This window comes from Phocoena sinus, chromosome 2 (assembly GCF_008692025.1).
Source record: "Phocoena sinus isolate mPhoSin1 chromosome 2, mPhoSin1.pri, whole genome shotgun sequence".
Classification (NCBI taxonomy): Eukaryota; Metazoa; Chordata; class Mammalia; order Artiodactyla; family Phocoenidae; genus Phocoena; species Phocoena sinus.
In genome coordinates, this window is record NC_045764.1 from 58,141,661 (window position 1) to 58,164,096 (window position 22,436).

A 22,436-nucleotide genomic window follows, 5' to 3' on the forward strand; every position below is an offset into this window, starting at 1 on the left:
TGAGCAGCCTGCTCAAGGCTGTACGGTTGGTCACCCTCCTAAGGCGGGCCCAAGCCTGGCTGGCCGCCTGGGTCAGCCTGGGCGCTGCTGGGCAGTTTTGGGAGCCAGCCAGTGGGCGCTTGCTGGCCAGCCCTATGTGATCTGGTCACCCTGTACCTGATACATGGTTCGTACTCCATAAATCTTCACCGGAATGACTATCACTATGAGGGAAATGGAAATGGTTTTCACCCAACACCTCTTCACGGTGCTCACTCGAAGATTTGGGGCACAGGTGTGTCTTCCCCTCAAGGACCTAAGCACTGAAATAAAAGTTGGTGCCTAAAGGGGGAAGGCAATGCTTAGAGATGTGAATTGCTAATGGTGGAATTTCAAGGAGAAAAGGGACCAGTGAATATTTCCTAACCTTGGCAGACACAGAGAACACGGGGACATGAAAGTGTTTTACTGTACGAGGAGTTCACAAATCTGTGGACAGCACACACCAGTGAGGATTCCACGTCACTGGGGAAGGCAGATGGGGTGGTGTTCAGGTCCTGGACAGAGACAGGGACAGAGCCCTTGGCCCTTGTTCACACAGCTTCACATTGGGAAGGGTCAGGGGAGAAGGAACAGGCGGGGTCGGGTGTAGCCCAGCTGTGGGTTTTGAAGAAAGATTGCATAGCTCGTTAAACCTTGTCCTTTTTTTTTTTTCACTTTGCCCTGGGCAACCAGGGTGCCTGCCCAGCACTTGGACAAGTCAGCACCCCTGCCCTATTAGGGGTTCTGTCTTCCCCTCCCAGTAGGGCCATTTCTGATGGGGAGAGGACCAGGGTGTGGGGAAGGTTGGGGGGATAGAAGGAAGACCTGTGGAGACACCACAGGGGGACTGGGAAAGGCCCTGCCCCTCACATCCCCCCTTCCCTGGTTAAGGATTTTTTGCTGAAAGGGCCAAGGAAATGTGCGTGGGTGTAAACCCCAGAGGCCACAGCTCCTCTCCTGAGGAGCCTGGAGGTCACACTTGTGTAGGCAGCAGAGCTGGATGGTCGGCTTCTGGCCCCTGTAACCTCGGCACTGTCCTCAGATCCGGACGTGGAAAGTGCTGGAAAGAGAAAGAGCAGGAGGGGCTGAGAGGCTCTGGACTGGGTGGGTAAAGGTCCTCAGCAGAAAGCCAACCAGGCCCTGCACCCAACCCTGGACAGTTCCTCCAGGAGGGTGCAGAGGATGCAAACAATCTGCACGAGGGAAGGAAGGCCTGGAGGACCAGCTGTGCCCAGGGCATCCAACCCCCGACATAACCAAAGGGCCCCCAGTCTCTATCCTTCACCAGAGACTGGCCCTGCTGGGGACAGAGGACTTCCCAGTCACACACTGAGGGCAGCTCGGCCTGAACGTGACCTGCCTCCCGGCCCACACAGAGCCTGCTGGGACCACTGCTCTCGGGAGCAGCGACAGTGCCTCAGCCCCAAGGGGTCTCCTGGCTGCGGCCCCCATTCAGGCCTGCCCTGCCCATGCCAGCCCCTTGGGAGGGCACCTGAGGAAGTCGGGGGCCTTGGCGATCATGTCCTCGAAGTCGGAGAAGCCCAGCTTGCCGTCGCCATCCAGATCGGCCTCCTCAATGACCTTGTCGCACACGAGCACCACCTCGTCCTCGTCCAGCTCCGACTTGGTGAGCCGGGCCAGCGTCAGCTCCAGGTCCTCCTTGCAGATGAAGTTGTCGGTGTTGAAGTCTGTGGGGTGGGGTCGGGGACGCTCAGGCCACTCTCCTCTGAGCTGGTCACACCAGATACCTCCCTGGCCCCTCTGTGCACACTCTGGGGACACTGGATCCTTGCCCTCAGCCGACAGGGACCAGGGGGTCTCACTCACGAGGCACCTCCTAACACCACATTCAACAAATCCACATTCACAATCTGCACAAACCCCCACCGTGACGGCAAGCCCAGCCCTGGCCTGAGACACTGCGAACGTCCAAATCTGAGGCCTCCTGGGAACTTTGGGCCCAGGCTAAACGGCTCTCCTGGCCTTGTCCCATGGTGGACCCTGTGTTCCCTCTAAAGCTAAGGGAACCAAGACCTGGCAAGGCCGAGTGACTGAATCAAGGTCTGTTGATTCAGATGGCTGTTGGAGGGGAAGCTGGGATGCTGACCAGGGCCTGTTCGACGCTAAGACCCGTGTTTTCTAAACTGCAACACGTTGCCTCTGGTCCCAAGCCAGACGTGGAGGTCAGAAGGCTCAGAAGCCCCCCCAGAGAGAGGCCCTGTGGTTGCCTTTTGTGCACAAAGAGCAGCGAACATGGTTTGATTCTACTCGGCAAAAGGCACTACCACTGTCCACAGCTCAGCAAGATGTTCAGAGGGCCGAGCCACACGCAGGCTCATCGCAGGGAACTCGAACACTCTTCTGACTGCCTTTCAACCCAACTATCAGATCTCTGCAAGTGCTCTTTCTTCTGTCTGGAGCGCCCTTCCCATTTATCTGTCCAGCAGACTCCATTCATTCTTCAGGGAAACTGAGGTCAAGGAAGTGGGTGATCCTTGCTAGAGGTCAGGCCCCAGTTCCCCCCAGCACCAAACTCCAGGTCCCAGTTGCCTTTCTCCATTCCACCCGCCAGTCCAGGGTGGTAGGGGAGCCCTGGTCCTCCCTTCACTTGTCCCCACACCTGCTTGGCTGTGTGCCCTGCACTTCCCCTCTCTGGCAGACTACAGCCTTCCCAGAAGCAACGCCATGGGGTCCAACATTAGGGGGATGATGGTTGGAATTCGAGAAGCTTTTTACTTGAACCTTGTGGACATAGTTTGTTAAGGGTAGACAAGGCGGGTGCCATGCCTCTGACGTGCAAACACAATGTGGGTGCAGAGATATATGTAGACCAAAGTCCCCTGAAATAAACGTGACAACTACAAAATGAAGAAACAGCCCAATGGGCCCCATTGCCTTGGGATCCCCTGGCTGATGAAAGATGCTGGGCACAGGAGGTTTGTCTGTGGCTCCTCTGGTCCAGGACGGACCTTCCCTGGGCCTCAAAGTTTCCATCTGAGCACTGTCTGAGGGTTTGACACCAGTCCCAGCTGCTGTCAGGCTCAGAGCGTAGGAGCTCTGCAGTGTGAAGTTCCCTCCTATCGCCACAGGAGAAACCAAAAGCTTCGCAGGTACTCGGCGCCCTCTGGTGGCCAGTGGGACAGTGGGTCCTGGGCTGGGCTGGGGTGAAATGAGGCCACCCTACCCCTGGCAGCCACTGCAGAGGTGGGAGGAGCCTACCTCTCAGCCCAGCCTCACCACCTGGCAGAGGCCTCCTCTCCAGAACCCTGGCGTCTGCCACTCTAGCTCCTCCAGGATGCCGAGTGATCTTTCTAGAACACAGGGCTTCCTGGCCTCACCTGAAACCCTGCAGTGGCCCCCAAACTCCTTGGCTGGCTCCTCACAGCCCAGCCCCAGGGACCTCTCCAGAATCACACCGCCCTCATCTCACCACATTCGTCTCCCCACCTTCTCAGCACGCCCTGTGCTTTGTGGTGCTCCCTCTACCAGGTATGCCCACCCCCATTCTCCTGTTGACAAATCTCCTCTTGTCTTCCGAGGCCATGCTGAAATGTCACCACGTGTGAATTCTCCTCACGCTAACCACCCACCCTAGGTGGAGTGGGTCCCTCCCTCCTCTGCTCTCAGGACCCTGCAGATGTCCCTTATGCACTAGTTGTACCCACTGGCCACTGTGCTGGACACGCACTCTTCAGAGTGTTCTTGGTGTCCCCAGCGTCCCCACAGCAGGAACCAGCAGTAACTAGATGGCCTATGGAATGCCACCACCCTCACGCAGCATCACAGCCCCTCCTCCAGGCCCTCGTTACCGTAGATCTTGAAGGCGTAGCTTGCCTTGAGGTCGCGGGGAGCCGACTCACAGAGCACAGAAAACATGTCGACAAAGTCGTTGAAGGTGAGGTTCCCCTCGCCATCCTCAGAAAAAGACTCCACAATCCTTTCCTTGAAGGGATTCTCCTGAAGAAAACCACCACAGCAGTCACCATAGGTGAAGGTTCACTGGGAGGAACCCAGAGCCCGACAGCTATGGCCTACGTGACCTTGAACGAGTGACCTAAATCCCCCTGGGCCTCAGTTTCCCCATCTGTAAAATGGGGATAATAATTGCACCTACTTAATTGGGTTGGGAGATGGTTGAATAAGTTAAAGTATGTAAGGTGCTGGTACAAAGCCTGGCACCAGTGAGAGCTCTGCAAGCATCATGTCTCGTTATATTGTTCGGATCAGCACGGAGGGCTCAGCAGAACCAAGGTGTGCCCACTGGAGGCATCACCTCTTCTGAGGCAGGAGCAGGGATTAGTCCCATTGCCCAGGGAGTTCATGGAGGCTCCTGCCTTGACATGCAAGGGAAGACAATGTTACTGAGTCCACGTTCATACTGCTCACCACACGAGAGGCCAAAACGTAGAGAAATGAGTTGTTTGGGCAAGGAATAGTGATGTTATTTGCCAGCTAACCGAGAAGATGGTGGGCTCCTGCCCCCAAAGAACCACCTTGCCTGAGTTAGAAGTCAGGCTTCTTTTATACTAAAAGGGGAGGGAGTAAAGTCAAACACTTCCTGTTTCCCATCAGCCTCTGGAGGGGAGGTGTTAATTTCTTCCTCCCTGTAGTCATTCACAGGTGGGCCTGGTCAGGATGTTTCCTGTGAGCTAAACAGAGGTGTTTTAGCTTAACGCTCATTACCTGGGAGGCAGGGTTCCCAGAGATGGGCCATTATGTATAATTTAAGCTTAGAGGAAACATCCCTTTAGTGATTAACTTGGAATAGAATACAAAAGGTTCTTCCCTATTACAAGAGCCCAGGGCCTGGGCAGCTCTCAGCTCAGACCAAGATCACAGGGGGCAGAAGTGGGGCCCCAGACGTGGGAGAACTGGGCCGGGACCAGCCCACAGGTAGGTGGGGAATTATAACAATGACTCCTTCCTCTGATCCCAACTCACTCAGGGCCCACCTCTCCTGGAGCCCTCCACCCTAGCTGGGCCAGCACTGGGCCACTCCATTCTGTGCCCAGCCCAGGCCAGCACAGGGGGCTGAGAGACAATCCCATGGTTCCTGCCGAAGCGCTTCATACCCTCTAGTGATCCTCTGAACCTGGAATCAAGCCCCTCTCTAGGCCAGGCTGGACGCTTGTCAGGGCTGAGCCTCTGGCTCACTGTCCCTCAGGACTGAGGTCATGACCAGTATACAGGCCCCAAGTGGATGCCACGTGGACCCCAAGTGGACACCCTGACGCCAGAGTCACACACCCGAGGTCTGGCAAGGGGCTCTTTGCAAAGACCCACGGCAATGTGCCCTAAGAACCCAAATGCTTTCTTACCGTTGAAGTGTATTTTGTGTGTAAGGAACTCGGGAAATGAAACTCTTATGTCAAAGGATATATATGGTTTGAGGGCTAGCAGCATCAGCCTCACCTGGGAGCCTGTTAGAAAAACAGGATCTTGGACCCCAGACCTACTGAACCTGAACCGGCATTTTGACAAGATCCCTAGGTGACTCCTGCGCACGTTGAAGTCTGAGAGGAGATGCTATGGATGACCGTGCTGTGAGAGACAACAGCCATGCGAGGACGAGGCTAAAAAAATTACCTTAAAAAGAAGATGCAAACAAGATCTGCCAAGGACAGCAGACGGGCCACTTAACACAGGGGCAAGCAGGTGAGCACAGGTCCACAGCCCTGCAGACTATAGGGCAGCACCAATCACGGCACCCTTACCGAGTAAGCTCATTTACTTACACACGTAGCTCATTTATCCACAGGGTGCAGATGAGGAAACTGAGGCACAGCTGGGGTTCAACTCAGGTCTGGGTGCCCCTGCTGCCCTGCCCATCCAGAGGGGCATATTCCCCACACTCCCGGCCCCCCTGCCCGGCCTTCTCTAGCTGATCCCCCCGGCTCTGCCGAGCAGCAGCCTCTCACGTACCCGGAGCTCCGGCATCTGGATGATGAGGCTCATGGGCACGTGGACGATGGGGCTCTTCCTGTAGTCCATCGGGACGAGGTTGGGAGCCAGCTCATAGAAGCGCGCGTGGAGCCTGCGAGGGAAGCAGAGAAAAAGTGCTGGAGGGGATGCAGTCCCCGGGCCCTCAGAGGCCCAGCGCCACCCTGCCTGCACCCTGGCCCCTCACGCTGGAGACCCACTTTGGCCAGGGGCCTGGGGAGACCATCTGCTCTGCCCACAGGATGCGGGATTTGTAAGGGAGGCAAGTTCTGCCCAGACCCCTATGCTGATGACTAGATTGCGTCCTGGCCATTCCCATGACCACCAACACCACGGCCACTGCTGCCACTGCCCATCCCCCCACCCGCAAGGGCTTGCCCATCTGATCTTATTTTTTTCCTCTTTGGACTCTCTTAAGAGTCGTCTATGTGCCAGGCATGTCACCTCTTACAGCTCAGCAAACTGAGGCCTGAAGAGGTTAAAAGAGTGAGTTGTCTAACACCACACAACTAGGAAGTCTCAGGAACCATGGCTGGAACTCGAAACCAGAAATGCAGAGCAGAGGCTCTTAACCCCTCCTCCCCATGCTGCCCCTGCCGCTCCCCACCACTGACCTCGCTGAAGTCCTGGCCCAGTTTGCTACCCCTGCCCCCAGGCTAGGCCCTGAGGGTTGGGTCTCTGGAAGAGCTTCCGGAAGCCCTCACATCCTGTGAAGCCCCTGAGAACAGCCATCCACAACCTCTCTCCAGCTGGGGGTGGTCGGGATGGAGCCCACTGCCCTGGGCCTGGCCCTCCTCGCTGACGCGTCAGGTCCCCAGCTCCCTCTCACCCTCCCACCTTGCTTGGGGGGCCCTGGGACACAAACCCACCTACATGCTGCGTGGACCCTCCAGGGTGTGAGACATCCTAACCCTGTCTCAGTTGGAAGCCCCTCCTCCATTATTCCTCTGCGGCCCCGTGTCCTGTTGTCCAGGTCCCTGATATCCCGAAGAACAGCCCTCCCCTCCTAACCCCAGGCAGGTACAAATTAGGTTCAGATGAAATTGTGTCCAGGAAGTGCTGCCAGACAGGGGGACAGGTGTCAGGGGTATTGACGGGGGGCTGTGGTGAGGCCCAGGGCTGCTGGGGCCTGGATGGACGGGTGATCCCATATCTCCGGGGCCCACCTTCCCTGCTACCCCCAAAGCCAGATCAACCCTGGTCTTCTTCTAAGTGGCCTGGCCCAGTGACATGCTCCTAGGCCCATCCTTAGTAGGCCCTTCAGCATAGCCACCCAATCCCCCATCAGGGTCCACACAACTCTTTTCACCCTGCTGCCCAGCCCTCTCCAGTGGAGCAGGTCACTGCTTGCCCAGCTCACACACAAAATGTCAGCCACTGTTTAGCAAATGCTCACTCTGTGCTGGGCTTTGGGTTAACCCTGTGTGCACTGCTTTACTCAATTTAATCCCTAATCACCCCGAGAGGTAGCTATTAGTACCCTCACCCCTGTTTTTCCGGTGAGGAACCTGAGGCTAAGGGGTTAAGCGTCTGCCCAGCTTCCAGAGCCAACAGTGGTGGGTCCAGGCCCTTCTGGTAAGTCAGGCCACCCAGGCCAGCACATCAGCACCTGGTTCAGAGCACCTGTACAGTAAACGCAAAGCAAATGCCATGAGCCCACTTGGCCACTCACATGCTCCTATAAAAGGGCCTGAAATCACAAGGAAGGTCCAAGGCTTGGAAACACAGACCTGGAGGGGAAAACCCAAACCCTGTCCTTTGGGTCAAAGCGGAGCAACGGATAACAGAGTGACAGGATCAAGCTGGGACCCTCCATGAGGGGGCATTCGAGGGCTTTCTTTGCTCTTACTTTTGGCATTGAGGAAAATTTGCCTTTTCTTAATATTGTCCCCAAACGTGGAACCTGGACTATATATCACACTTTGTGCGTCTGGTTTCATGCGCTTTTGACAGGACCATAGTATTTGCAATGGTTACGTTTCCCCCTTGACCTGGACATTTGGGATGTGATGTTGGGGTGTTTGAGGGTTGGCTTACACCTTCAAAGTTTTGTGGGGTGGCTGCAGCAGGGACGTGAGTCAGACTGAGGTTGGAGCACTGCCTACACCTCTCACTAGCTGCGTGGCCTTGGGCAAGTGGGTTAACCCACTGGAGAACAGATTTCCTTATCAGTTAAATGCGGATTGTCCTACCCTCCTCACACTTGTGAGGATTAAAAAGGATGGCGTTAGTATTTAAAACCACCTGGCCTCAACTGGTAGCTATTAGCGTTTTGCCTGCCATGTCAGGGGCTCCCTGCAAGGGACGAGGATTTGGGAGAAGGCCTGTGGGTATTAGTGGAATTGAAGAGGTGTCTTCTGGGGTACGAAGGCCAGCTTCTGCCCTGGGACAGAGATGTGTTCTGACTCTATGCCTATAGTGATACTGGAATTTGTTTTTTAAGGAAAACTCAAGGAGAATTTGGAAAGATGAATCACTTTGGGAAAAACTCCAAAAACTGTCACAGAACTGCATTCCTGTACCCCTCCTCCCTTAAAGGGCACTACTGAATTCACGAAGATGTACGTATTAGTCCTATCATAAGTTCCAGGGGCAGAAACAATACCTATGCTACTTGAACTGTTCCAGAGCATGGGGCAAAAAAGTGAAAGCCTCCCAGTTTATTTTAGGAAGTTAATAAGAACCCTGCTACCAGAACCTAGTAGGTAGCATCCAGAATGGACCAATGGCACTTACACATACAGATGCAAAAATCTTATAAAATAACATATTAGTAAATCAGGTCCAACAGCATTTGAAAGAGTAAATCATTGGTACCAAGTAGGATTTATTCCAGGAATGCATGGGTGAGTCAATGTTTGGGAATCTGTGACTATAAGTCACATTAATAGGCAGCAAAAAATATTTTGGTCAACTTGATAGCTGCACTTACGACCATATGGTTGTACGTACACAGAAAAATACCTGAAAAGTGTACACCACGTGTTTACACAGATGGTCTCTGTGAGGCAGGAGTGGAGAGGAGTGATAAGAGAAGGCCAACTTTCACTTATTACTTTACCTACTTCTGAACTGAGTTTTTAGAGTATTTATTAATAAAAATAAAAAGTATTTTTAAGGTATATATTAATTTTTTCAACAAAAAACTTAAAATCCTTATTCAAACATAAACAAAAGGATGCTCTCTACCTGAAATCAACACCTAACATTATACTTAAATGATAAAAGTACTACAGACATTCCCATAAAAGTGAGATTCCTACCGTCACCCTCATTATATAACATTTCCCCTGTGAGTGCCAGTCAATGTAATTAGTCAGAAAAATAAAAGAGTATATCTAAATATTGGAAAGGAGCATGCAAATTATTATTTGCTGGAAAACCAAAAATAATCAGTTTAAAAACTATTTGAATGAGGACTTCCCTGGCAGTCCAGTGGTTTGGACTCTGTGCTTCCACTGCAGGGGGCACAGGTTCGATCCCTGGTTGGGGGATCTAAACTAAGATACCACATGCTGCACAGCACAGCCAAAAAAAAAAAAGTTAGTAAAAAAAATATATATATATTTGAATGAGAAAGAGCTCAGTAGCTCTTCTACACAATAGTTTTTCTACCAGCATTCACCTATTCAAAAATATTATATAACAGAAGATCTAATTCACGATACAAAATCCCCCTCCAAAAACCCCCAAACAACTAAGTATAAAATAAATATGAAATGTGCACAAAGAAAACCATGAAGCTTTACCAAAGGATGTAAAATATTTAGGGAGTTAGATAACTTTCCTGATTGGAAAGGCTTACTACTGTAATGATGGCAACCTTCTCTTCATTTTCTTGTAAAATGAATACATTCTTAATTGAAATCTGCAAAAGATTTATTTGAGATCTTGCCAACCTGATTCAAAAGTTTGTTTGGAAGAATAAACATTGGAGAGTTGGGGAAAAACCCTGAAAAAAGAGTCACCGGGGAGATGTTTGTCCCGTCAGATGTTAAAACATAGTTTAAAGCTATTATAAGTAAAAACATATGGAATAGACATTGGTGTAGAAGAGGCAGACCCAAATATAAATGAGAATTAGTCCAAGACAAACAGCATTTGAAATCAGTGGGGAGAAGATGGATTCTTCTGGAAGTCACAGACTGGTTGGTGGTCCACATTCATGTCTAGCTTTCATGTAAAATAATGATTTAAAACTTAGCTGCCAACATTTACAAATTAAACAATTTTACATGAAAAACCTGGATTTCCCCAAGGCCACAACCAGTTGGGGCTCAGGAACAGCAATTTCTGCAGATCCTTGTCCTAAAACATTGCCGTCGGGTTTCACGGCTTCATTTATTTGCAACGCATGTTGGCCCCCACAGACAGCTGAGTTTGAGACCCTTGGGAAAGTCAATAAATGATTTGGGGACAGAAGACAAAAGAGATGTAACAGCCAGTGTGATTGAGGAAACAGGGAAATGGAGACTCATGCATGGCTGCTGGAGGGCAATTTAGCAATAAAAATCAAAAGCCTTAAAAATGTCCACGCCTTTTGGTCCAGAAATCTCTGTTAGAAAAATGTATCCTAAGGAAATAATCCCAGACGTGTGGGCTATATGTCATGGTGTCCCAAGGATGTGCACTGCAGTGCTAATTATAATTGTGAAAAGCTGAAAATCTAAATGTCCAACCAAATGAAAAGGTGGTGAGATCATTTTTTTATCTTATCTATTTTTACAAGTTGCCTAAGGAAAAGCAATTTAAAGCATATTACAGAACAACCTGATCCAAATTTCCGATAAACACACACAAAGGGAAAATATTTAAACATGATTTACCCAGAGGTTAAAAATACCGAAAGATTAAGAGCCATTATTTCTGGGTGGCAGGATTACAGACAATTTTTGTTCTCTTTTGACTGGCTTTATTTTCTAATTTTTCTACAGTCATCATGTATCACAGGTGAAATAAAAAATTAAAAGTAATTAAAATAGATTATACAGAGTCTTTAAATGGTTGAGAAAATAAAATAGATGATAAAGTAACAAATAGGCAAACACCCCGGTGTGCTAGCTGGGCCTCTCTGTGCTTAGCTGCATAGGCTAACTGGGGGCAGGGGAGTTACCTATAGCAAAGAAGGTGGCTGAATGGGGGGCTGCCCACTCAGGCTCAGCATCGGGCTGGAAGAGCTGTGCCCTGGGGAGCAACTGGATCCACCCGGGTTTGTGTGTGTGTGTGTGAGTAGAGAGGAAGGAGGGGAGCGGGGGAGGGGAGGGGAGGGGAGCGGGGGAGGGGAGGGGAGGGGAGGGGAAAACTGCCCAGACGGGTATCTGTGACTCAGTATCATTGACCCAAGGCTACCAGAGAGCTGGGCCCCAAGCTGCAAAGAAGAACCTGCTGCTCACGTTTCCTCCTCGCCATCTGGTCAGTTCTCAGGGTGCAGCCCACCCAGAAAACCATCCGGGTGGGGGTGGGGTAACAGCGCTGGAAGGCCCCTGCGAGGAGGGCCCTGGGCCTCGGGCCTGGCTCTGCCATTGACCTGCTCTGTGTTGCCGGCCGGGTCCTCGCTCCTGGCCCTCTCTGGGCTCAGGGCCTCGGTCGTCCCGCCTGGACCTGAGATGTGAACAGCGTGGAGAGGGCTCGCCTGGCAGGGGTGATCAGTCACACTGGCTCTTGCTGGGGCCCAGAGAGAAGGCTGGAGAAAATCGAGGGGGCTGAAACTGGAATCGAGCCACCGAGGCCACGCCTGGTCCCCCAGGGACATGTAATCCCACACGCTGCCTGGCCTCACGACTCTTCCTGAGGGTGGACGGGTGGGCAACAAAACTCCAAGCAGCCTGTGCTGTCACCCCTGCCCTCGCAGCCATTGGAGTCTGTGGGAAAACAGCCCCAGGGGGCACTGTCATCGTCATGCTGCAGAGGTGGCAACTGAGACATGGCAGGTGCTACACAGTGGGGACCAGACCCCAGGGCCCCTGCTCCCAGTGGGGCTTTACCCCCTCCCCCTCCCCACATGACCACTCTGCAGAAAAAGCCCCGGGTCTGGTCCCCAGTGAGTGCTAACACAGAGGTGGGGCCTGAAGAAACCAGTGACAGAGCACGCAGCGGGGGACTTGGAAAGCGTGTCCAGCTGCCAGAAGGGGTCCTTTCCCCGCTTTGTGGACTCCGGGCCTGGGCTGAACTACAGAGGCCGGCATTGAAGGATGCAGAGCTGGACAGGCCAGGGCTGTGGGGAGCCAAGAGACCCCATACCCCTGCTCAGACCACCCACCTACCTGGGGCTGATCATTTGCCAAGAGACCAGGGTCACCCTCAAAGGCCCCTCAGGTTGAATCCAATTCCTGGCCTGGCCTTTGAACCACTCTCCTCCCCCATGGGCAACTGGGGATGGGGCAGGGTGAAGCAGGTCTGTGCCCTTGACCCCGCTGCTCCTAGCCTGCAATGTTCTCCCCTTGGCCAACCCTACCCATCCTTCACCCACACACTCTTCAAGCGCTTACTGGTGCCGCGCCCAGTGCCAGGCATGGGGAGCCTGTGTCCTGCCTGACTGCAAGTCCAGGGGGAGCTGGGCACCTGAGCCATGAGCCCACAGAGCCCCCTAAAAGGCTGCAAAAGAGGCTGTGTGAGAGCTGGGGGACAGGGAGTTGGGGGCTCACAGAGTAGATGACGCTGGAGTGGGTCTTGAAGGACATGCAGGAATGCAGCGGGAAGATGAGAAAGGTGGTGGGGCAGCCAGTGCCAAGGCCTGGGGACAAGCTTTTGCTGCCAGAACAGAAATGGTGGTGGGTCTCCCAGGACAAGCAGTCTGGGCCCAGCGTCTACAAAGGTGGGAAGTCAGGATGGCAGGAGCTCCCTGTTACAGAGGACAAATGTGGTGAGGCTTAAACGAGGATTTGGGCCAAGAACTCTGAAAGGTAAGAGGTGCCACGGGAATGCCGGGGTGACTGCTGTGTTATTACAGTTCTGAGGACCATCTGTCCAAGTGGGAAGCGCACCCCACACCTCACTCAAGCTACAGACCAAATTCAATTTATCAAACACCACACTGGCGTTCCTGCCTCTCAGCAACAGGGGAGGTATCATTATCCCCGTTTTATAAAAGAAACAGAGGCTCAGCGAGGCTCAAAGCTTGTCCAAGGTCAGAGCTGGGAAGTAGAGCCCAGGTCTGCTGATGCCAAGGCCTGGGGGCTTTGCCCCTCACCCTGCTTCTCCAAGGTGGTAGGAGTGGGCATCCCTGCCCACCCAGGGGATAGGCTGGAAAAGCAGCCTGGGCAGAAAGCAAGGACCGAGGGACACCATCTGAGCAGAGTGGTCATGGCAGTGACAGACCACAGCTCCCTTGGGAAGTGTAACAGGCTCTAGCCCCAGCCTGCCCATCGACCTCCAGGGAAAGTGATCCCGAGACCTTGCTGGCTTTTAGTGCCACCTGATAGCCCAGAGAGGGGGGCCTGGCAAGGCCTGTGGGGCCAGGTTTCCTGGCATTCTGTGAGTCCTGCCCACCATCTGGTCCTGGGGCTCTGAGTCTGCCAACACCCTTCATTTCTCCTGTCTAGGCCCACCCCACCCCCAAAGAAAGGGAAGAGACCCCTGGTGGACAGCTCAGGGGCGGTGGTGGCATTGCCTGCCATGCCCCTGCCTTTAGGACCTCCCAGGAGTGGCAGGACATCAGAGCCAGAAGGCTCTTAGGGATCCCTGGTCTAACAGACAGGGTCCCCTCCTTAGTCTGACAGGTCCCAGGGTGCAATGAAATAATGAGGACCCTGGCGTCAGAGGCCAGGTCTTCAGTCCCTGGCTGGGCGACTTTGGCCAAGTTGCTAAGCCCCACCTGTAAAGTGAGGATAAAAGGATTCTCCTGTTACAAGGGCACAGTGAGGATTAAATGAGAATGTTCCTGAAACCGCCCACCACGGAGCCTGGCATGCAGTAAGCAGACGTTCGATTCTTGGCAGAAGGATGTGAGCCGGGGGGTGGGACGTCTCGAGTTCCCACAGCAGCCTGCGCTCGGCTGCTGATGGGGGTGGAAAAGCTAGTCCTCAGCTGGTACAGCACCCCCCCACCCCCCTGCCTCGGCCCCCAGGGTCCCCGGCCCCACCCCTGCCCCTGCCCCAGCTCCAGAGGGGTGAACAAGAGCCACACTTACTTGAGGATGTCCTTCTTATTGAAGAAGGTGCAGTCCTGTGGAAGGAAAACGCACATTTAGTTGGTTGTCCTTCCTCCCTCAGAGCCACACAGGAACAGCCAGCCCTGGACTGGGGGCAGCAGAGTCACTACCACCCCTCCCTGCCCCAGCCCATTGCGGGGAGCAGTCTAGTGGGTCCAAAAGCTGCCTTCTGAGGCTTTTGACCTGAGCCAGGGAAGTGAGTGTGTGGCGTGGGGGGCTGGGAGGCATGCGTAGGGGAGGGCATTTGGGAGGCAGATGGAGAGTTCAGAGGTGGATGCTATTGATTCGAGGGGCCAGGAGATACCCTGTGGGGCACCCGGGGGAAGTGGGTGGGAGACAACTCGGGAGACAAAACAGGAGTGAGGACTGACAGGGTCACCGCATTGCCCAGCGGCAGGGGGCACGGTCCACGCTGCAGCCCCTAAGAATGGTGTCTCGTGGAGTCATGGGTGGTGTGTGTCCTGAGTGGTCGCAGGCAGCAGCCCCGTGGTCAGAGGCTGAGAGTTCCAGGCACACAGGCTGGGGAAGCACCAGCATCTAACTGGTATCTGAAGCCACAGGAATAGATGAGGTTAGAGAAGGCAGTGAAGAGGCTGGGGTGTGGGGAAAGAAGGGGCCGAGGAGGAGAGGGGGAGGAGGAAGGTGGGCAGGGAGGAACTGGCAGCATCTGGACAGAGGCCGGGGTGGAGGCTGCTGGGGACCCCCAGGTAGGCATGACTCAGGGTTGGGGCAGCACTCGGATCCTGAGTTCACCCAGATTATAAACTCATCTTGGGGATCCTGCCTTGGTCTGGATAACCCACCTCCTACAGTCACGCCTCTGTCCACAGCTCCGCCTGCCTGGTGATGATGCTACTAAGCCAGGCCTTGTGGGAAGTCTGGGGGTGAAAAGGACCCAGCACTTCATAAAATGCCCAACCGTAAAGGGCTTTTGTGCTTCTCCCCTGCCGTTTGGCCCCTCCACCTTGGCCTGTTGTTGAAGCGTGAGGGAGCCCAGAGCTGGTGGGGCCTCCTGGGGCGGTATGCTGACCAGAGCTGGCTCCGACGAGGGACTAATGGCCACGGTACAGGCTTGCAGACAGCCCGGCTCACACTGGATGAGACCTGGAGCCCCTGGCCCCGGGGCAATTGCACTGCTCATTGAGGAGGACCCAAGAAAGCAGGCCCACGGGATGCATATCTAGGGTTTCCAGTGGGCACCTGAAGGAGAGCCGAAGAGGGGAGAGTTGGTGGCAATTTCCAGGCCCCGGTTAGCCCCACAAGTCTGTCCTGAGGCACCTGCTGCTCGGCGGGAGTTAGACTAAGGACCCGCATAGTCTGGCCCTCCTTGGAAACATAGGGGCTTCTCCTGGGGGGCTAGACTTTGCTTTCGGTGACAGCTCCTCTGTAGGGGCCAGGAGAGGCTCAGGCTGGGGAAGCAGTGCCCCCTCCCCACCCAGAATGGGCAAATAACTCCATGCCCCACAGGCCTAAGACTCAGACAGGCTGAAGACCGTGTGGGCTGATTTCTCAGCAGACCCCAGAAACCTGGAGCAGGCAGCAAAGGCCGCCCAGCTGGGCCTTCCAGGCACAAACCTCTCTCAGTCCCACAGCTGGTTCTACAGCCTGAAGCTGCCAGTGAGAAGGGCCAGAGCGCTTCCAACCAGCATGGTGGGGGTGTCGGCATAACGGGATGGGGAGAGGTCCTGGCTTCTGCTCTCTTTCCCCCTGGCCTATCCTCTTCCCCCTCCCCTCTCTTCTCTCCTCTCTCCTATCCCCTGGGTTGGAAAGGAAGTATCTGGGTCCTGATCTGAGGGTTTTATTGGCATTAAATGTGAAAGCTTCTCACATGACTCCAGTCCCTTATCACAACGACTTACATCTGTCCACATCAATGGTCCTCAAGGTGTGGTTCCTGGACCAGCAGCACCGCCATCACCTGGGGACTTAGTGGAACTTTAGATTCTCAGGCTTCTCTCCAGAACTACAATCAGAAACTCTGGGGATGAGGCCCAGCAATCTGCATTTTAAAAAGTCCTTCTAGAGATGCTGATGCTTGCTGAAGTGTGAGGGCCTCTGCTCTAGAGCAGAATCACCTGGGGAGCTGTTTAAACTCCCTGTGTCCCCTCCCATCACCACCAATGGACCCCAGATCAATTACATCAGAATCCCTGAGGGTGGATCCAGGCATCAGCAGTTTTCAGAGCCATCAGGTGATTGCAACGTGCAGCCCAGCCTGAGAACCACACCACAACCAGTCCATAATTACCATGGGCTGGTCTGTGGGGGCTCTGAATATCCAATTTTGTTTAATCCTCATCACTAGCCTATGGGTGGGGATGGGGCGGGGGTGGGGCAGGCATTACCTCCCCATTTTATAGATGGGAAAACCGAGGTTCAACAAAGTTGAACAGCTTCCCCTAAACTGCACACGCAGATCTGGGCTGGGCTGGAACTCAGGCCTATGGGCTTCTTTTTTTTTTTAATTAATTAATTAATTTTATTTTGGGCTGCACTGGGTCTTCGTTGCTGTGCAGGGGCTTTCTCTGGTTGCGGCAAGTGGGGGGCTACTCTTTGTTGCGGTGTGCGGGCTTCTCACTGCAGTGGCTTCTCTTGTTGCAAAGCACGGGCTCTAGGTGCGTGGGCTTCAGTAGTTGTGGCACGTGGACTCAGTAGTTGTGGGACACGAGCTCTAGAGCGCAGGCTCAGTAGTTGTGGCGCATGGGCTTCGTTGCTCCGCAGCATATGGGATCTTCCTGGACCAGGGCTTGAACCTGTGTCCCCTGCATTGGCAGGCAGATTCTTAACCACTGCGCCACCAGGGAAGCCCCCTATGTGCTTCTTGACCACTGCCTACTGAGTGGAAACCGAGCCACAGTCCACCCAGCACCGTCGTACACCAACCACTCCACGTCCTGCTTCCACTGTGTATTCCCATATCTGGTACATGGCGTGTACTCAATAGAGACTGGTGGAATGAATGGCCAGACTTTTCCACATAAACCTTCCACAGCAGTTAACATTATTTCACGGGCTGGGGAATATCTCACTGCAGGCATTGGCCCTGCTTAACCTAAACTTTCTCATCTTTCTGAACATTTAGCCACAGCCATTTCTACGTGTTCAACATTACCAATAAAGCTACCACGAACCTCGTCGACTGATGTTTTGCTTGTTCTTCTGCTGACTTACTTCCCTGGAACTCATCCCAGGGGGGCAGCTCATAGGGGAGGAACATGGCAGATGCATTAAAAACTTCTCAGGGGGGCTTCCCTGGTGGCGCAGTGGTTGAGAGTCCACCTGCCGATGCAGGGGACACGGGTTCGTGCCCCGGCCCGGGAGGGTCCCACATGCCGCGGAGCGGCTGGGCCCGTGAGCCATGGCCGCTGAGCCTGCATGTCCGGAGCCTGTGCTCCGCAACGGGAGAGGCCACAAGGTGAGAGGCCCGCATAACGCAAAAATAAAGACAGAAAACAAACAAACAAAACAAAACAAAAAAAAGCTTCTCAGGGCTCTGAGTAGCCTGGCAGCGTGGCAGAGGAAAAGGTTTAGTAGTCAGATGCAAATTCTCGTCTTGCTTTGGACCCTTAGGCAAGTTCAGTCTCCTGTTGGAACCTTAGTTTCCGCATCCGTAAGATGAGGATACTGCCTCTTGGAAGAGGAGTGAGAGGAGCAAATGAGATAAGATGCAGGAAGCCTATAGGCCACAGCTTACCCCGTTTTGTGCAACAGCTCCACCCAGTACCCCATGTCCCAAAGGCATCCCTTCAGAGCCCGCAGCTCTGTGTCTGTTCCCACCCTGAAGACACCAAACAAAAACCCTGCCCCCCTCCATCTACTCAGCTGCCCAGGGAGCTACAGCCATAGGTCTGCAGGAACTCTTCCCTATACTCCACTGAGAACAAATGTCCGGTCACTGCTTGGCCCCTGAGGGTTCACAGGGATAGGTCTTCAGGGAAGAGTCCCAGCTCAAGTTAGGGTTATGAGGGGTGGGAGGGAGGGAGGGGGCCTAGCCCAGGAGAGATGGGCCCTCAGGACTCTGGCAGCAGAAGACAGGGCAGGCTGGGCTTTTATAGTAGAAGCTCAGATGTTACGCCAGTTAAGGCTACAGTTCCTCCTGTAAGCTTATAGTCATCCTGTTCTCCCACCTGGAGTGCCTTCCCTACTTCGTCCAGCTTGTCCAAATCCTTTCCATGCTCCAAAGCTCAACTCAAGGGTACTTTGTCCAGGTAGCCTCCCTGCCTCCCATCTCCCACATGCCTGGTCTGCCTGTGCCAGTGGTCCTGAGCCGAGCCATAGCCAGTCCCAGCCGGAGTGGACTCTCCATCCAGCTCTGCCAGCTCAAGCCTCAGCACCGCCCAGCTGACCATCACACAGCTCAGCTGATTCCTGCAAGAGCCCTGTGACATGAGCACAGCAGGGCTAGTGATCATTCCCATTTTAGAGGTGGGGACACTGAGACCCAGAAGAGGGCCGATGGCTTACTAAGGCCTACAGCATCTATGGCCCAGCCATGACTTGAACCCAGGATTTCAGAATCCCTGGAGTTCTTTCTCCTCCTTAGAGCCGTGCTTTAACAAGTATTCATTCATTCAGACGACATTCTCCACTGCCTCTTCTGTACCTGAGCAGGGGACACACAGGAAGCGGGATGGAGGGGAAACAGACAGTGATGACTGGGTATAAACCATTCTGTGGCCAAAAGAAGGACTGGGGGAGGGCATCAGGGAGCCTGTCCAAAAGAGGTGAGGCCTGGCATGGACAGAAAGATAGGCCAGACGGCGCTGATGAAGAAGTGAGGGGAGGGCGCCAGGAGAACAAGGCCAGAGGTGAGGCCATGCTTGGCTAGAAGCCCTTCAGTGTGCCTGGAACTTGGGGTGCCAGGGGAGGGACTAAAAACGAGGCTGGAGGCTGGCTGAGCTCAGACCAGGCCAGGGTGAGGTGGTCTCTGCACTCCGCTCAGGCTATTATCCCAAGACACTGTGGAATTCCAGGGAGAGGAGAGGGTCACACCCAAGTTTTAGAAAGATCCTTCACATCTTCGACCCTGTACTTCTGCTCCAAGGCATTCATGACCTATATATGGACAACTCCCTAGGGTCTCCCACCACAGTGGGGGATTAGTTAATATACATACGATGCAACTCTTGGTCCAGAGATTCTTTTTAAAGAAAACATTGTTTTACATTGGTGATGCACATTGTGTCTGTCGAAAGAAAATGGGAAGGAATGAGAAGGGGATGGAGTGAGAAACTGAGACTGTGGTAGCAGCACGCGGGTGGCTGGAGGGTGCAGAAGCAGGTGGGGTGGGGAGGCAGCAGTTACATTTTCAGTTACACGACACTGAGAGGCCTCGCCCAGGGCCCTGGCTATGGAGATCGAGGATGGGATCCCCAGGTGAGCCCCCAAAGAGGATGAGAGTTTCAGGACTTGTCCTTGACTGAAAACATAGGCCATAGTAGAGCAAAGAGCAGTGGAGGGTCCTGGGGAAGGCGATGAGCTCTTGGTTGTTTGAGGGGTCTAGGGGCTGGATCTGGAAGGCAGAGAATTGGTCTGGGAAGAAATCTGACCTTTGGGAATCACTGGCACCTGGGGACTGGGGAAGAGGGCAGGAAACCCTGGAGATCAGTTGGGGGAGGGGGTGGCTGTTACTCTTGGCCTTCGCTGGCCCTGGCCAGCCGGAGAGTCTCAGGGAGGGAGACGTGGGGCTCTCAGGTTTCACAGCTCTCGTTTCTCCCACCAGGCCCAGCCTCTGCCAAAGGATCAGAACCCAGCACTGGGCCTGACTCCGAACGGTAACTCAACGCCAGGCCGGACTGAGTGGGAACCCAGGCTCCCCATGCCCACGAGGCTACTCTTCTGAGCGTGGTCTACCTGCCTGCCTGTACCCACCTCCAAGTCTTTACCCAAGCTGTCCCCTCTGCCTGGAATGCCTCCTTCGGGACTCTGATGGGCAAAATCCTACTGACCTTTCAAGGGTCTGCAAGCGCTGCATTATTTTGAACCTACCAGTCGAAGCAAAGACCCCCTTCCCTCCAGGTCTCCCACTGCCCCCTAGTGCCCTCCCCTAGAGCACACTCACCGCCTGCCTCCCACTGGAGGCGAGGGGGCTGTCTCTGCAGACAGTGAGGGCCTTGAGGACATAGAGCACACACAGCCCCCAGCCGCAACGAAAGGAGTGAGTCTTGGATTCACAATTCAAATTCTTGTGTGAACCTTCACTGTGCAGGGTACCGAAGGCCTCCTCAGCCTTTATTTACTCTACTGTAAAATGGGTCTAAATAACCCACCTCCCTGTGATGATCAAATGAGTTGATGCATAGAGAGCCTCCATTATAGCACTGGGTACACAGAAGGCGCCTCCACGTGAGGCCCTGAGAAAGCAGTGTTATTGACAACCAGCACTTCCAGGAGGAGAAGGGCCTTTATTTTACTTGTGCCCACGTCAGAGGACCCACACTTCAAGCTCAATTCCAAAATAAATATTCACGAAGGCAACAGGCAGCTGTGGAGACCCTGCTGGTGTTCATCTCCCCCAAGCACACTCCACACAGGCCACAACACAGTCCAGCCCCCTCTGCCTGGCAGAGTCAGGAAAGAAGCAGCAGAGTTGGGCCTGGGAGGGTAAGTGAAATCATTTGGAGACCCGGGAGCGGCATCCCCGAGCACGGGCAAAGAGAGGGAGGAAAGAGCCCGGCGTGTCAAGGGAACACGGATAGTTCTGGGGCAGCTGCAGTGTGCAGGGCAGGGAAGGGGCCTGGGCAGGCTGGCCAGGGCTCTGGGCAAGCCAGGAGGCTGGGCTCCTCCATCCTGCAACCACAGAAAAGTTTGTACATGAGTGGGAGGGCATTGGGATCTGATCTGGACAGCTCCCGGGCTCTGGAGGCAGAGGAACTCAGGAGGGTCTAAGGGGGTGGCTGCTGGGGGCCTTAGGAAGCTTGGAGAGGTGACCATGTAAGACTGGTACCTGGCTTGCCTTCTTGCTCCAATTATTTCCATACTGGGGCCATACGGAGAGACCCCAACCTAGAATGGAATTGGGGTGCTGATGCACTTCACTCCCTACCCAGCTAACAGCTAATTTCTACTTTACAAAGACTCACTCTCCTGGGCTGCTTCCCAGGTTTTCGGGGGTAGTGGGGGTGGGAGGGTCCTCCCTCCAGCCTACTTTTAAGGACTCCATCTCTGCGCCAAGGTGGGCGAAGGGAGGGAAGGGAGGAGTAGTCGGGGAAGGGTTTGGGTCCAGCCTGGGGCCAAGAGCAAGAAGTCTGAATGAGAGAGAGAGGAGGGAGGAAGCTGGAAAGAGGGACGCCTGCGAGAATCTTTTAAGTGGAAAGCGCTCTCATTCCTCGGGTAGGTAAACTGAGGCTCGGAGAAGTCACCAGCCCAAGGTCAAGCGTCGAGCTGAAAGCAGAAGCAAGGTTTGAACCCGGTGAAACGGCTGTCGGGAGGCCTCGGCAAGCGACGGGAAAAAGAAGGGAGGAGCCGAGGGGCGCCGCTTCGGGGGCCGGGCGGCGGGCTCACCTGGTAGTTGTCCAGCTGCTCTTCGGTGAAGATGGTCTGCTTGTTCCCCATGGTGGCTGCGGCGCCGTCGCTTGCTCTCCCGGAGGCCGCCTCCCATCAGCGGCTGCCGGAGCCCCGCGCCCGCAGCCCTCGTCAGCCCCTCGGCGGGCAGCTTCCGACGGCCGCCGGACCCGCCACCCGGCCTCAAGGCGCCGCGCCCGCAGCCCACCCGGCGGGGACGGGGCGGGAGCCTGGGAGGAGGGGAACGGACCCCAAGCGTGGCGACTCCGCCCCACGGCGGGGAGAGGGCGGGCACCCGGCTCCCAGCTGCCGAGCGCCCCGGGCCCGCCAGGGGGCGGCCTGGCCGCGGGAGGCGCTGCCTGGCCCGTCTGGCGCCCGCGCCCGCGTCGGCTGGATGGACCCAGGAACTTCCGGCCGCCGGGAGCCCAGGTGGCGCGGGGCTGAGGATGCGGGGCCTGGGCAGATCCATTCGAGGGGTCCAGTGGGGGCGGCTGGGTGATCTTGCCTCCCCTTGAGCTGGGGCGCGGGGCGTCAGTGAGGAGCAGGGGGAGAGCCCTGAACTGTGAGTGCGTGGATCCAGCCTGGGGCCCAGCTCTGCCAGCGTCTCACCGCGCGACCTTGGGCCCCGTTCCTCCGCGGAAAAGCAGGGGGTCAATCGAGATGACCTCTAAGGCCCCTCCCGGGCCAGGCCCGGGGAGGCTGATCTGGCCTTTGACCACGGCCTGGTCAGAGTATCTCAGACCCTCTGGGTCCCTCAGGGAGGAGGACGGGACTTGCTTGCCTTTATTTGAGCCCTTGGATACGTGAGACTTGAGAGGATTTA

At 54.8% G+C, this 22,436-nt stretch overlaps 1 protein-coding gene across 3 annotated transcripts; it reads right to left on the bottom strand.

Annotated features, from left to right (window-relative positions):
- Positions 1–430: 430 nt before the first annotated feature.
- On the bottom strand, positions 431–21,915 carry CIB2 (calcium and integrin binding family member 2). 3 transcript variants are annotated; one of them, XM_032624708.1, is made up of 6 exons: positions 21,614–21,885; positions 14,090–14,124; positions 5,944–6,055; positions 3,831–3,978; positions 1,514–1,709; positions 431–1,081 (listed from the first exon to the last, which is right to left on the bottom strand). In XM_032624708.1, the coding sequence occupies exons 1-6, from the start codon at positions 21,662–21,664 to the stop codon at positions 1,060–1,062; spliced, it is 564 nt and encodes a 187-aa protein (XP_032480599.1). In that variant the 5' UTR covers positions 21,665–21,885; the 3' UTR covers positions 431–1,059. The 3 variants fall into 3 exon arrangements, with proteins under 3 accessions (XP_032480599.1, XP_032480600.1, XP_032480598.1); XM_032624709.1 differs by adding an exon at positions 19,227–19,295 and having other exon boundaries at positions 431–1,709; XM_032624707.1 differs by having other exon boundaries at positions 431–1,709; positions 21,614–21,915.
- Positions 21,916–22,436: the final 521 nt, after the last annotated feature.

What these genes read in the sequence shown, in the direction of transcription:
- CIB2 (XM_032624707.1), bottom strand. Translation starts at nt 21,664, where the DNA reads ATGGGGAACAAGCAGACCATCTTCACCGAAGAGCAGCTGGACAACTAC. An exon ending in AATAAGAAGGACATCCTCAA is followed by an intron (nt 6,056 to 14,089) that starts GTAAGTGTGGCT and finishes CTTCCCTCGCAG; the next exon opens with GCTCCACGCGCGCTTCTATG. An exon ending in TCCAGATGCCGGAGCTCCGG is followed by an intron (nt 3,979 to 5,943) that starts GTACGTGAGAGG and finishes GGTTTTCTTCAG; the next exon opens with GAGAATCCCTTCAAGGAAAG.